The sequence below is a fragment of the Eptatretus burgeri genome, chromosome 14, assembly GCF_056783735.1.
Source record: "Eptatretus burgeri isolate ZD-2024b chromosome 14, Ebu_testis_v1, whole genome shotgun sequence".
Classification (NCBI taxonomy): domain Eukaryota; kingdom Metazoa; phylum Chordata; class Myxini; order Myxiniformes; family Myxinidae; genus Eptatretus; species Eptatretus burgeri.
In genome coordinates, this window is record NC_140974.1 from 53,530,672 (window position 1) to 53,545,152 (window position 14,481).

General features: G+C 48.8%; 1 protein-coding gene across 4 annotated transcripts in view; it reads right to left on the reverse strand.

Annotated features, from left to right (window-relative positions):
* SELENON (selenoprotein N) overlaps positions 1-13,858 on the reverse strand; it is a 36,831-nt gene extending 22,973 nt beyond the window's left edge. Inside the window, exons 1-4 of one of the 4 annotated variants that reach the window (XM_085854872.1) lie at positions 13,600-13,858; positions 11,719-11,836; positions 10,866-10,993; positions 6,927-7,139 (exon numbers count right to left, since the gene is read on the reverse strand). In XM_085854872.1, coding sequence (XP_085710998.1) covers positions 6,927-7,139; positions 10,866-10,993; positions 11,719-11,836; positions 13,600-13,647 — 507 coding nt within the window. In that variant the 5' untranslated portion in view covers positions 13,648-13,858. The other 3 variants (XM_085854871.1, XM_085854873.1, XM_085854874.1) reach the window with 3 other exon arrangements.
* Positions 13,859-14,481: the final 623 nt, after the last annotated feature.

Consider the following 14,481-nt stretch of genomic DNA (forward strand, 5'->3'; position numbering starts at 1 on the left):
TGAAAACATTTAACAATTGGGGTATTTATTAATAACTAGTAGTAATGCCCGTCGTTGCTCGGGCTAGCAATAAAGCCTGGCGTTGCCCGGGCTTTCTTGCAAATGTCCTGAATAGCTGTCAGCGGTTAGGGTTAGCGTTAGGGTTAGCGTTAGCTGTCAGGGTTAGCTGTCAGGGTTAGCTGTCAGGGTTAGCGTTAGGGTTGCTAACCCTAACACTAACCCTAACAGCTTGGCGTAGCAGAGGTAAACAGCGCCCGGGGCAAAGTGGAAATTTGTGTCCCCCGTCGGCCTTAAACTTGAGTGGATTTGAATGGAAAATCCCACAAGGGATATCGATTTATCGAATTTTTTCGAATATCGGAAGTGTTATGGAAAAATTTTATAGCCAATGACCTAAGTTGGACCAAAAGCCATAATCGTACCGAATCTGAATGGAATCCGTTGAAGTTTGTGAAAATGCATCAAAACGAATTTTGAGGGGCTCGTAAGGAAGACAATAATATCATTAGTATATGTGCCAAATCTTGAGCCTGGTGTTGGCGTAGTGGTTAGGGCAGCGGCTTGGGATCCAAAAGGTCCTGAGTTCAAGCCCCGTTGGGCCACTGAATTAATACACCAGGGGGTTGACTCAGCCTGTCATCCTTCCGAGGTCGGCGAAGTGAGTACCAGTGTGCTGGGCCGGTGTATACCCCGGTTAAAATAGGTGTACCATATCCCTGTGTCGTAAGAGGCGACCAGGGTTGCGTCAGGAAGGGCATCCGGCGTAAAACATGTGCCAAATCACTATGCGGATCATACGGATGATCCGCTGTGGCGACCCCTAACGGGAGCAGCCGAAAGAAGAAGAAGAAGATGTGCCAAATCTTGTTTCATTTCATGCAGTAACAAAAATCTGATGGTGGAACAAAAGAAAGGGGCATGCCGAAATATTAATATAGATAATGCGGAACTAGGGAAGCACGTAAGAGCAGAACTATACAGACTATACGAAATGCAATGCAATCATTTACAGCACACAAAGCACTTAACAGTTTCCTACTTATTAGACAGGCCCACGGACACACGTACGCACACACACCCAAGAAATGGTGGCTGAAGCCTTTCATAATGGACTCCAGCTCGGGGGACAGATGAGCTGAAACCCAGAACCTATCTCGAACCTCTCCACCTCGTGTGATCTTCAAGCTGTTCAGACCCAGGCTCCAGCGAGAGCGAGCTGGATCCAATCGCCGTGAGCCACAATCCTTCCCGAGCTCCAGCGAATCCTCTCACGCTTCCGAACACGTGCTGGTGAGACGAGGCGCCGATCCTTCCCGTCGAAGCGTCGCTATCTCGAAGAACCACCTCCAAGATGAGGCCGAAGAGTCGCACCAACCCGGGAACCAAGCGGAGAACAAAGAGCTCCACGAACCAAGAAGCGCCAGCCGAGCAACCAGCTCAACTCTCTTCCGATGAACAAAGCCTCTCTCAACACGAACCAAGAACTCCGAGCCGAGCAACCAGCTCAACTCTTCAGATGAACAAAGCCTCTCACAACATGAACCAAGAACTCCGAGCCGAGCAACCAGCTCAACTCTCTTCCGATGAACAAAGCCGACTCTCTTCGACGAACCAAGACAGAGCCCAAAAAGCGAACCGAGCCAAGCAGAACTGAAAGGTCTGCTGAAAAGCCAAGTCGAAGCAAAAAGCCTTCAAAAAGCCTCCTCCCTCACCCAAGTCAAGAAGAACCCGAAGGCCTACTACTGAAAAGCCTGCCCGAACAAAGCAGAGTATCCCTTTTTTATTCCTATCCACCCCTTAGACCGCTCCCGGCGTGACTCATGCCCTCGTGCTCCATCCCCCGCTCAACCACGAGTGGGAGGGAGTTGTTGACATCATGAATCACGGGACGGGAGGGCTCTTCTTCCTCTTCGCAGAAGACGGGGAGGGGCATCTCCGTTGTGTTATGATCGCTCCCTAACTATTAAATTGAATCGCAGCACACTTAATCGATTTTTTCCCATTGAACAATGGAAGGTGAGCTCTCTCGGGAACAAGCACTTGTTGACATAACTGAATAAAGGAACCTGAATGTTGCGTGCAATCGAATTCCCAAATTCGTAACACTACCCCGTCCCGAGTCGTCAAATTTTCGTGTGACCAGCATGTGTAACTTTTAGCCTTGTACGTTTTACCTTCTGATCCCTGAGTGTGACATTTCTTTATGCGTGTCCACAAAAAAATAACCTAATACGCTGCGTAACAAACTCTCAGACTCATTCGGACAACTTAACTAAAATTGCCGGCGCTAAAACAAAAATGCAGGTGGGGTTCAACTTATCAACAATTTTCATTTAACTTATCCATTACATTACACTAATCATGGCCCAGGACCTGTGATCTGTGAAAGGGGAAAGGCAAAAGTCATTGCAAAGTCATTGGTGCAGGGGAATGGATGGAGATGGTAGCAAAACAAATGAACATGATGGATGCACGGGCTGCCTGCAGGGCAGTCCTTGCAAAACTGGATGATCCTGGCGCAAATGGTGAATGGATGGACACAGGGACAAACGCAAACAAGGGCTAGCAGGCATGGGGTCATGGCAGAGGCAGGCAAACTAGGCATGGCAAGGCAAGCCCATGCAGAACGGGCGGCTGCAGCACAACAGGTCGGCAGGTGAAGCTGGCGGTCTCTGGTGTGGTTCCATCAGGTCTGGAGGGAGTGCGGTGGTGCCGGCCGCTCTGAAGGCGGGCTCGGACCTAGTCTACTGTCTCCCCCCCCCCCACTCTATCGCCTTTGCCTGTCTCTGTCCATACCCACTCCCTTAATTTGCCACAAAACACAACAAAATTTCGCCCCTCTTTATTTTTATTTCCCTTTTATAATCAGCTCCCTAACCCCCTTTATCGTCATTGTCTGGCTAGCCTATCATGTCCACCAAGCCTACTCCCAACCCCTACAATCCTTTTTAGAGGGGAATAAGGAGAAACTAGCATCCTGTCTCGAGGCCCAACAAAGCCTCAGAATGGCCTCCTCAGAGTTCAGCGATCTACCTAGGTGAGTCCAGCAGCCTACAACGAGCGAAGGGATGGATGGTGAGAAGGGGTACATCTCCTAACTACCCTAACATTTATTACACCTGAAACTACCCTGGGGTTTTCAAAAAACGCCTCACACTTTTAAACTATCGGTTCTAAAAACTACGATTCCCATCGCCTGTGTTGGTGTCCATTATAAATTTGGGCCTTGCCCTCAAATTTTCATTCGTGCCCTCGCACAATTTCCTGGCTGGGCAGGGTGGCTCAACTGGCAGGAACTCCTCCTCTGCCGAACTCAAACCATGGCATCCCCAGGCCCGCAGGCTGTCTCCAAGCCTAGCTGCTCCCTATGAACACGGGGGGTTGCCCTCTCTGGCATTGCCCCCCTCCGATGCCCACGTGGCGTGTTGGTGCCCCTGGTCCCTTTCTGAGGGTCGCCAGTGCCCACTACACTGCCCCCATGGCATTCTGATGCCCACGTGGCATGCTGGTACCCCGGGCCCCTTTCCGAGAGTTGTCCGTGCCCACTACACTGCCCCCGTGGCATTTTGGCACTATGGGTCCCGTTTCCGATGGGTCGCCCGTGCCCACTACACTATCCCGGCCCCTCTTGGGACCTTGGCCTACTCTGGCCGACTAGTCCGGTGCCCACTAAACAAAACTCCTTTCCACAGCCACACTCCAAGCCGGTCCATGAACTCTTGCACCCCTCCAAACGGGTTTCGTGCCTTCTCCCGACACCAACAAGACGACCTCCTGTTAGTAAATTTGAATAACCCACTAACTAACATTAAACTGACCCCGGGTCCCTTGGGTGGGAATCACTCCTCCCCCCAATCAGTCATTCGCACCATGCATACCACATTCGCTCCACTCACACCACTTGGGCCTGCTGTCCCACACTCTTTCCATTTCACAACTCACACCAACACTCTATACTGCCATCCTTCCTAATTAAATCCCCTAACTAACTCGTGCTCCCTCGTCATCCCTTACATCAATGCACATTCCTTTTACTCTACGTAGCTAGGCTTCGTCTCCACTAAACATTTCCAGTCTGTCCATGTCTCCAAAAATCCAAAAACTCCCATTTCCTAAATCTAAACTGAAATCCCTCCAACTAATCCATTCCACGGGCTCCATGAGGAACAATTCACGTCCCCATGAAGCCGGTCTAACTAACTCTAACCCATCCCCCTAACTAGTAGTTCCTGTGCCCCCTAAGCAAGGGGGTCTCCTACCCCCTGCCCAGGGAATCCTGTATACTCGAAGTGGCGAGACTTGCTTTTCTCTTTTCGCACCAGCACGGCAATTCACAAACCGCACTCCTTTTCCATGACGTTATGGCAGCTGTTCGCGTCCCTTCCCGGACGGTAACATCCGGCAGGGATTCCCTTCTGCCGGATTCCAACTATTCATGCAACCACGACATCACTGCGCATCCCAAGCAAGCCTCGCGTTTCGAAAGGTTCCCCACGAGAGCACATGTGCTCTGCCCGTCCGTAACCCGCGCCGCGGAATCGCCGATGACGTCATTCGCACCCCGAACCTGTGCGAAATCTCGCGCAAGCCGGGGTACGCGTGATGCATCGGGGAAGCCGCTTCGCACGCTCTGCGAACAGAACGTGCAGTGCAGGCCACATGGGGCTTTACACACACGCTCACTTGAAGAACCCGTCCGATCTCAATTCAATAATTCCAGCCTAACTTTTGTCCGTCTGTGGGGTCGGCTTGTATCCACCGCGGACGTTTCCGGAACGGATTTCACTCGCGCAGGCGCGCACGCAGCGGCCTCGTCCAAAGCACAGCATGGACCCCGTGCTTTTTAGAGGGGAATACGGTGTTACGCTGCCGGGTGTCGACCGATCACCCGGAATATAGATTGCTGCCCGGATGACTCCGAGGCTGACGGGTCCTTGTGCAAGAACCGAAATACGCCAATGGGCAGACTACGTGGGGTAGGGTTGATTGCCAATCTTCCATTTACCTAAATACCCACGTGATCCAACTACCGGGGTATTCCACCCTCGACGGAACAAGCCGCTTAAGCGAGCCTGTCCCGTGCGTGATTCCGAGCGGCTTAATGGCCGAGAACCGTCGGTCCGAATGTCCCCCTTTTACGGAAAACCAACGGCTTTCTAACTCCCAACACACGAAATGCTCAATCAATGAAAGAATCAACGCGACGAGCTGAAAACATTTAACAATTGGGCATTTATTAATAATAATGGGGAACTCGGAAAGCACGTAAGAGCAAAACTATACCGACTATACAAAATGCAATGCAATCATTTACAGCACACAAAGCACTTAACAGTTTCCTACTTATTAGACGGGCCCACGGACACACGTACGCACACACACACCCAAGAAATGGTGGCTGATGCCTTTAATAATGGACTCCAGCTTGGAGGGACAGATGAGCCGAAACCCAGAACCTATCTCGAACCTCTCCACCTCGTGTGGTCTTCAAGCTGTTCAGACCCAGGCTCTAGCGAGAGCGAGCTCGATCCAATTGCCGTGAGCCGCGATCCTTCCCGAGCTCCAGCGAATCCTCTCGCGCTTCCGAACACGTGCTGGTGAGACGAGGTGCCGATCCTTCCCGTCGATGCGTCGCTATCTCGAAGAACCACCTCCAAGATAAGGCCGATGAGTCGCACCAAGCCGGGAACCAAGCGGAGAACAAAGAGCTCCACGAACCAAGAAGAGCCAGCCGAGCAACCAGCTCAACTCTCTTCCGATGAACAAAGCCTCTCACAACACGAACCAAGAACTCCGAGCCGAGCAACGAGCTCAACTCTCTTCCGATGAACAAAGCCTCTCACAACACGAACCAAGAACTCCGAGCCGAGCAACCAGCTCAACTCTCTTCCGATGAACAAAGCTGACTCTCTTCGACGAACCAAGCCAGAGCCCAAAAAGTGAACAGAGCCAAGCAGAACCCGAAGGTCTGCTGAAAAGCCAAGCCGAAGAAAAAAGCTTACTAAAAGCCAAGCCAAAGCAGAAGGCCTTCAAAAAGCCTCCTCCCTAACCCAAGTCAAGCAGAACCCAAAGGTCTACAACTGAAAAGCCCAAGCAGAAAGCCTTCAAAAAGCCTCGACCCTAACCCAAGCCAAGCAGAACCCAAAGGCCTACTACTGAAAAGCCCGCCCGAACAAAGCAGAGCATCCCTTTTTTTATTCCTATCCGCCCCCTCCCCCGCTCCCGGCGTGACTCATGCCCTTGTGCTCCATCCCCTGCTCAACCACGGGTGGGAGGGAGTTGTTGACGTCATGAATGACGGGATGGGAGGGCTCTTCTTCCTCCTCGCAGAAGAGGGGGAGGGGCATCTCCATTGTGTTATGATTGCTCCCTAACTATTAAATTAAATCACAGCACACTTAATTGATTTCTTCCCATTAAACAATGGAAGGTGAGCTATCTAGGGAACAAGCACTTATCGACATAACTGACTAAAGGAACCTGAATGTTGTGTGCAACCGTATTCCCAAATTCGTATCAATACTTAGGAGGAAGTCAACACGGGACAGAATCAGAAAAATGCACCAATGAACCAATGTTATAGCAAATACCTATTTTGAGGAGCAACCCCCCCCCCCCCAGGACCCTGATTTTTAAATAGTGAACAAATTTTGGTACATCAAGGGGTGATAAAGATTGCGGTCAAGTTTCATTGGAATTGTGTGTGTAGTTTCAGAGAAGTAGTTGCAAATGATTATGGACAAACAGATGGACAATGTGCCATCCCCGGAACTAAGTTCCAGGTGAACTAAAATCACATTTTCATAAAACAAACACCTGACTCCTCAAGTGCTCTACAGGATGTGCTCTGGGCCAAGCTTTTCTTGGAACAAGTGATAAAGAAAGACAAAGTGAGCCGAAGTATACAGGAGCAAGCGTGCACGCACCTCCTTCCCTTTGGGTGCCGGCGGGTGGTGCCTGTCATTGGACAGGTAGCCCGTGAAAAGGTCGATATCATTGGGGATGATCCACCAGACTTCTCCCAAACCGCTCGTCGAGTGTGGAGGCAAAAACACTTTGAAGCGCTTGGTCCCAAAACTCTGTTTCGGTACAGTGACGTGCCGCCAAGCCCAGAGGCCTGCAAGGCATTGCCGGCTGACCTGAAAGTACACGGTAAGGGGTGTACATCGGTTACCGGGGGCATGTTCATTATGGTGAGATCTACACCACAAACTCATAACTACTACAGTAGTACTGATATCATTCAAATGTATCACTGCTTCTCACACTTTGTGGTCTTTCTTCGACTCAAAACACATCAAACTCGATGAAGAAAATTATAGACGAGTGAGCGGAATGTCAGACATTGACCTAAACTGAGGCCCGCAAAGTGGGGAAATAACATGAATTATGTTATTTTGATTAGCATAATCGAGAGGACTATGGTGTGAGACATGTCAACAACTGGTACATCTATCTATAATTCCAGCAATCTCTGTGTGTCTGTGTGTGTGCGTGTGTGTCTGTCTGTGACCACGGTTTCTCGACAATCACTGGTCCGATCTAATTGAAACTTGCCAGGTATATTGCTGGGGGACCTGAGTATGTGCCTTTTCAAGGTTTGATGATAATCGGACAAGTGGTTCCCAAGTTATGGCCATTTATTTACCAAACCAATGACAGGACACATTTCTGCGTAGGCGTGGCCGATGGGGAAAGGGCGCCTTAGTTACCAATGACAGGACACGTTGCTTGGCATTTTGCACCCACAGTATCAATCTTCTGTCTATCTATAATTCCAGCAATCTCTGTTTGTTTGCCTTTCAAAAGGTTTGAAATTAATCGGTCAAGTGGTTCCCAAGTTATGGCCAAGTTAGAGCGCGTTCCCCATTACGGGTTACAATGTACGGACTTCCGGATAGTGATGACTTCCTGTATCTATATATAATTTCTCGATTTCTTATGCACATTTATATATAAACACAATGCCCCAATCCGGTCGTCGTTTACGAGAGCGAAGGAACTGTTTGTTTGAAAGTTTTTTTTTTTTTTTTTTTTTTTTGTATACCTTGGTCGAGGCTCGTATGAGAGCTAACACACAACTCACAGCAAGGAGGCATGAGACAAGAGGGGCGGGAGTGGAAGGGACAAAACAGTGGGGAACAGACACATTAGGTGAACTGTGGAAGGGAGAGGGATGGGGATGGGACAGGGAACATGGCGAAGAGAAGATGGACATTTCAGGGACTTTCAGGAAGGAAAGCAGGAGAAATGAAGGAAGTGGGCTTGGGTGGATTATCGGGGGTAGAAAAGAACGAAGATTTGGATGGGGGAAGATAAGAGGTGGTGGTGAACAGCTGTTTTGAAAGCCTGCAGGGAAGAATGGGAAAGAATAGAGTGAGGAAGTTTATTCCAAAGGCGGGAAAAAAGAGGAATGAAAGAGTGAAGATGAGCAGTGATTCGTGATTTTGGTAGTTTTACCAGAAGGGGGTTGTTGGCGGACCTTGAGCGCCCTGTGGAAATGTGGTGGGGACAAATCGCAGAGAGAGCAGGGGGGGCAAGGCTGGAGAGGAGTCGGTAGAAGACAAAGACCACCGACCAACCTGCGGTGATTGAGTGAGAGGCCCAAAGACTCAGCTTCATTGCGGGAGATGCCGATGATCTTAAATGCCCTGGTTTCGACAGCGTGAAGCCGAGAAAGGTGGGAGGCAGGAGCACCAGCCCAGAGGGGAGAGCAGTACTCCATCAGGCTACGGACAAAAGCTTTGTAAGTGGTCAGGAGCTCAAGAGGGCCGAGGAAGGACTTTGCACGACGGAGGATTCCCAGTCGGCGACTGGCTTTTGAGGCGAGGTTGGAAATGTGACTTTTCCAGGAAAGGTCATGGCAGATAGTGAGACCTAGAAGCTTGAAGGAAAAGACTTCTTCCAGAGGATTGTTGAGAAAGTGGATGGGGGGGTTTTGTAAACGGTCCTTTCGAAGAGACATAGTGAGAGTGTGAGATTTGTCTGGATTGAAAGACATGTTCCACGTGTTGGACCAGTTTGTGATTTTATCCAGATCTGCAGTGAGTGAAGAAGCTGCTGCTTGCCGGTCTGAGGGATGACAGATGGTACGGCAGAGGGTGGAGTCGTCGGCAAAGAGAAATAGAGGATTTTCCAGAGAGTCCGAGAGATCATTGATGAAAACCAGAAATCACAATTCCTCTTTTGCACGTGCAGTCACGCACGTACGGCCACGCAAGTACGGGCACATGAGAGCGAAGGAACGGCCTGTGTGGTTGTTGTTTCTGGCACGCGGTTTGAAAGTTTTTTTTGTTTGCATGTACAGACACGTACGTACGGCCAGGCACGTACGGGCACGCACTTGTGCTATAAAATAATTCCAGCAATCTCTGTCTGTGACCAATGTTTCTCGACAACCATTGGTCCGATCTAATTGAAACTTGCCAGGTATATTGCTGGGGCCCTGTGGATGTGCCTTTTCAAGGTTTGATATTAATCGGAGAAGTGGTTCCCAAGTTATTGCCATTTATTTACCACACCAATGATAGGACACGGTGCTATGACGTCACAATTCCTCTTCCTTTTTTTTTTGCACGTACGGCCATGCACGTATGGGCACGCATGCACGTACGGCCTCGCACGTACGGGCATTATAGTACAGGCCCGCACTAGTGTTATAAAATGGCCCTGGGGGAGGGGTAGGGAGGCGAAGGATCTGGGTTTGTCCTGTCAAAGGAAGCCAGGGATGGAGAGGGAAAGCGGGGACTGCGGTTCCCGGAGGGAAAGCCGGGATTGCGATGAGGGGTGGTCGTGAAGCTGGGTTTGTGATCTTTGGGGAAGACGTGAAATTCCGGTTCATGGGAACGAACGTATGGATAGTAAATAGTTGAAGTAAAGTTATAATTGGCTCCACCATTGAAGGTGGACAGAGGTTATGTTTTCACCACTGTTTGTCTGTGAGCAGGATATCTCAAAAAAGTTATGGACGGATTCTGACGAAACTTGGTGGATGTGATGGGTGTGTGGGAAGGATAAATTGGTTTGATTTTGGTGAAGATCCGGATCTGAATCCAGATACTTTAGTGAATTTTTTATTTATTAATGATTTACAGTTCACACCGTTGACAGACAGGGCCAAAAACGATATATAGCACGATATTTCAAAACGTCGGGGACGGATTATGACAAAATGAGGTGGATGAGTTGGTTAGGTGAGAAGAACGAGCCGATTTGATTTTGGTTCAGGTCCGGATGCAGATCCGGCTTATCCGTGGGATACAACCCGTAAACTGTTCAGGCTGGCGGAGGTAAGCGCTTCCCCAAGTGCCGTTCTAGTTTAAATGATGCATTGTCATACATCTGGAAAGATGGAAAAATGGTGGACACGTCTTTACTCCTGAAATTGCTGCATCAGATGCGATTTATGTACCTGCAATGTTTTTCATATGGAAACATTTGTTAAAACATTGAGTGACATCTCGTATGACTGTGCCCTAATAAAACTCTCATGAAAGTCTAGTTGAGTAACATGGTGGATTTCTAGCTACTCCACAAGGTTCGACATTGTCGTGTTTTATTAGCTCGGATGATCCATCTACAGCTGTCTTGTCTTCATGCAGGACAAAGCTGCACACATGAAGGGACCGTCAGGATATTGTCTTTTGGCAAGCAGATGACTGAAACAATAACCAAATACCTAAATAACATGGCAGGGTTCATCATCATGGTCTTTATTATGCGTTTGACTCTGACAATCATATCTCAACAATAACTGTCACTTTATCAAAGCTTCTGATTTTGCATCACCAAGTCAACAAAAACAGTTATTGAAACACAAAATAAAAGATGACACATTCTTTTCAACTCAATAACAAACAACTCACCCCAAGGAATCCATCTTTGCTCTTGCTCATGCTTTCGAGTCGTAAGGGCTGAAACATGGCGAGCAGTGTGACGTTTTCGCCAGACGGATCCCCTTCCTCGATCTCTGCATGTCCCGATTGAGGGGGCCCTGTAATTACAGGTAGACGAGGGATGAGATGTTTGTACGTGATGGTTTGCGGAAAACATACGGAGCTCAGAGCGTTCAAAAAAAAACGTTCGTTTCGCACAATTCATTCCATCAAAGACACAGTTCGTATCGGGTAAAATATTTATAAAAAAAAGATAACAAGAGTGAGAATTGCTTTGCAAGACATGTCCCCTACGAATGTGATATTTTCCTCAATCCAAAAAGGCCATAACTTTGTGAAAAATTGATCAAACATCCTGAAACTCAAACTTGTTCTGTAACTTATCATTATAAAGCTACGTACCAAGATTCAGTCGAATATGTTGAAGGGTATTGGAAAAAAATTCTGAAAAAAAATTAATCTACAGGTGGGATGGACAGACAGAGAGCAAACCTGTGGTCCCCTCTGGTGAAACCGGAAAGCAACCAATAAAAAAAAAGGACGAGTTCCCTCATAAGAAACTTCAATACAGGAGGAGCCCATGAGGTCCAAAGCCTGTGCTGTGATTGCCAACCTATAGATGTTGGTCTGTGCTCCATCTTTTTTTTAATGCTGACAGTCTTGGAAGGACACAGCACATAGTTTCACGAACGCTCGAACCATTACACCCACCACCTAGTCTGGGTACGAGTCAGTAGTTTGCCCTACATGGGAATTCCAAACTATTCATTGGTGGGATGTGTTGTATGATGCGATACGAATAAGATCGGCAGGATTAAATTACCAATAACCCGATCGACAATTGGTAGGAACTCTTCGGGACTCAAGACCATATCATTGTTCTTGTCCAGCGACATGAAGAGGTAGAGGCCATCGTTTCCCAAGGCGTACAGAGCTGCTTCCTGCATACAGAAAAGTCTTAATGAGTTAAATACATCCTGTGGACAATGTTCCCACATAAATGAAATAGTTTTTTAAATAATTTTTACCCCATGAGAAACAATCATTGGACAACGATTTGAAAAACGGTTTCGAGTATGATATAGAAGAGAATGGCAATAAATAATGAAATGGAAAAACAAATTAGCAAAAGCCTTGTATGTAATATGTAGATGGGTCCCTATGCCCACCCCCCCCCTCCCTCCTTGGTATTCCGTGTTTAAACGTGTTCATGTGACAAGGCTTTGAAGATACAGTCTGTTCTATATCCGTAATGCAGCAAACTGCAGCTTGAAGCAGGTCGTGTTCAGGACTCAGGTGAATAACCCCAGGTAAGGAATTTGTTTAGTGCACCAGCACACAATGGCCTACTTTCTCAGATACCTTGCAGCCATCCCCCTCCACCCTCCCCTATCTGTAGATCAGCATGTCCTCACATGAAGCACCAGAACGAGAGTTTGGAATGAAACCAGAACGCGTCGGTGAGGTTCCTGACAAACGCTCAGCTCCTGGGAAGCAGCAGCTATGACCAGCACCCTGAGATGTGGTTTGTTAGTGACACGAGGAACAGTTTGTGGTGTGTTAGTGAGAAGAGGTGGGGTTTGTGGTGTGTTAGTGACATGAGGTACAGTTTGTGATGTGTTAGTGACAGGAGGTACAGTTTGTGGTGTGTTAGTGAAACGAGGTACAGTTTGTGTGTGTTAGTGACAGGAGGGACAGTTTGTGTGTTAGTGACAGGAGGTACAGTTTGTGGTGTGTTAGTGAGAGGAGGTACAGTTTGTGGTGTGTTAGTGAGAGGAGGTACAGTTTGTGGTGTGTTAGTGACAGGAAGTACAATTTGTGGTGTGTTAGTGAGAAGAGGTACAGTTTGTGGTGTGTGAGTGACATGAGGTAGTTTGTGGTGTGTTAGTGAAAGGAGGTACAGTTTGTGGTGTGTTAGTGAAAGGAGGTACAGTTTGTGGTGTGTTAGTGACAGGAGGTACAGTTTGTGCTGTGTTAGTGAAAGGAGGTACAGTTTGTGCTGTGTTAGTGACAGGAGGTACAGTTTGTGCTGTGTTAGTGACAGGAGGTACAGTTTGTGCTGTGTTAGTGAAAGGAGGTACAGTTTGTGCTGTGTTCGTGACATGAGGTACAGTTTGTGCTGTGTTAGTGACAGGAGGTACAGTTTGTGCTGTGTTAGTGAAAGGAGGTACAGTTTGTGGTTTTAAATAACGGATCACCAAAAGCGCCGGACGTCACTGACCGATCGGGATCAACGAGAACACGTTCGAAGTTCAACACGTGAGGGGACGTGAGGGGACGTGAGGCGACGTGAGGGGACGTGAGGGGACGTGAGGGGACGTGAGGTGACGTGAGGTGACGTGAGGTGACGTGAGGTGACGTGAGGGGACGTGAGGAGACGTGAGGAGACGTGAGGAGACGTAAGGGGACGTGAGGAGACGTGAGGGGACGTGAGGAGACGTAAGAAAACGTGAGGGGACGTAAGGGGACGTAAGGGGACGTAAGGGGACGTGAGGAGACGTAAGAAAACGTGAGGGGACGTGAGGAGACGTGAGGAGAAGTGAGGGGACGTGAGGAGACGTGAGGAGACGTAAGAAAACGTGAGGAGACGTGAGGGGACGTGAGGCTCTCGCCTGCCGGAGAGCCAGCCAGGAACGCAGGACCACAGCTGCTGCGATGGCGAGCACGACGCACAACACAGACAATAGGACGGAGCGGAACGAACAGCCATAGGCACGTGTCCACTCCCCGGGCCGCATCGCCCGCCTCTCATCTCCTTGGTAACCCGTCCCTCCGAGGTCTTCGTTCTGCGAGTCGCCGCGTGCCGAGGGACATAAAACGGGGAAACCGAAACAACGAGGATCTCAGGCGCGAACAACGCGTTTTCTCGCTGGGCGGGGCGAAGACGGCTGGAGAACGTTGATGGCCAATGGACATCGCGTCATCACGATGGGCGTGGAGAGTACGTCGAAGATCTGCCAGAACCTCAGGTTCCCGCGATGGGCATGGATCATCGGATGGAGGTGGCCACGCCCATCACCTCGCCTCGTGGCAATGGGCGTGGCTAGAGCGGACGTCCAACCAAACATTCCGAACACGCATCGGGTTTGGGTTCAGGGTTCACGTTTGTGAGAATCCCAATCATCTATTTATAATTCTCGCAGTGTGTGTGTGTGTGTGTGTGTGTGTGTGTGTGTGTGTGTGTGTGTGTGTGTGTGTGTGTGTGGCTGTGTGTGTGTGTGTGTGTGTGTGTGTGTGTGTGTGTGTGTGTGTGTGTGTGTGTGTGTGTGTGTGTGTGTGTGTGTGTGTGTGTGTGTGTGTGTGTGTGTGTGTGTGTGTGTGACCGCTGTTTCTCGACAACCTCTGGTCCGATCTAATTGAAACTTGCCAGATATATTGCTGGGGACCTGAGGATGTGCCTTTTCAAGGTTTGATATTAATCGGACAAGTGGTTCCCAAGTTATGGCCATTTGTTTACCAAACCGATGACAGGACATGGTGCTATGACATCACAATTGACGTCACAATTGTTCTTTTTTTCTTTGTACGTACGGGCACGCACATATGGGCACGCACTAGTCATTTTAAATATAAATTGACATTATTT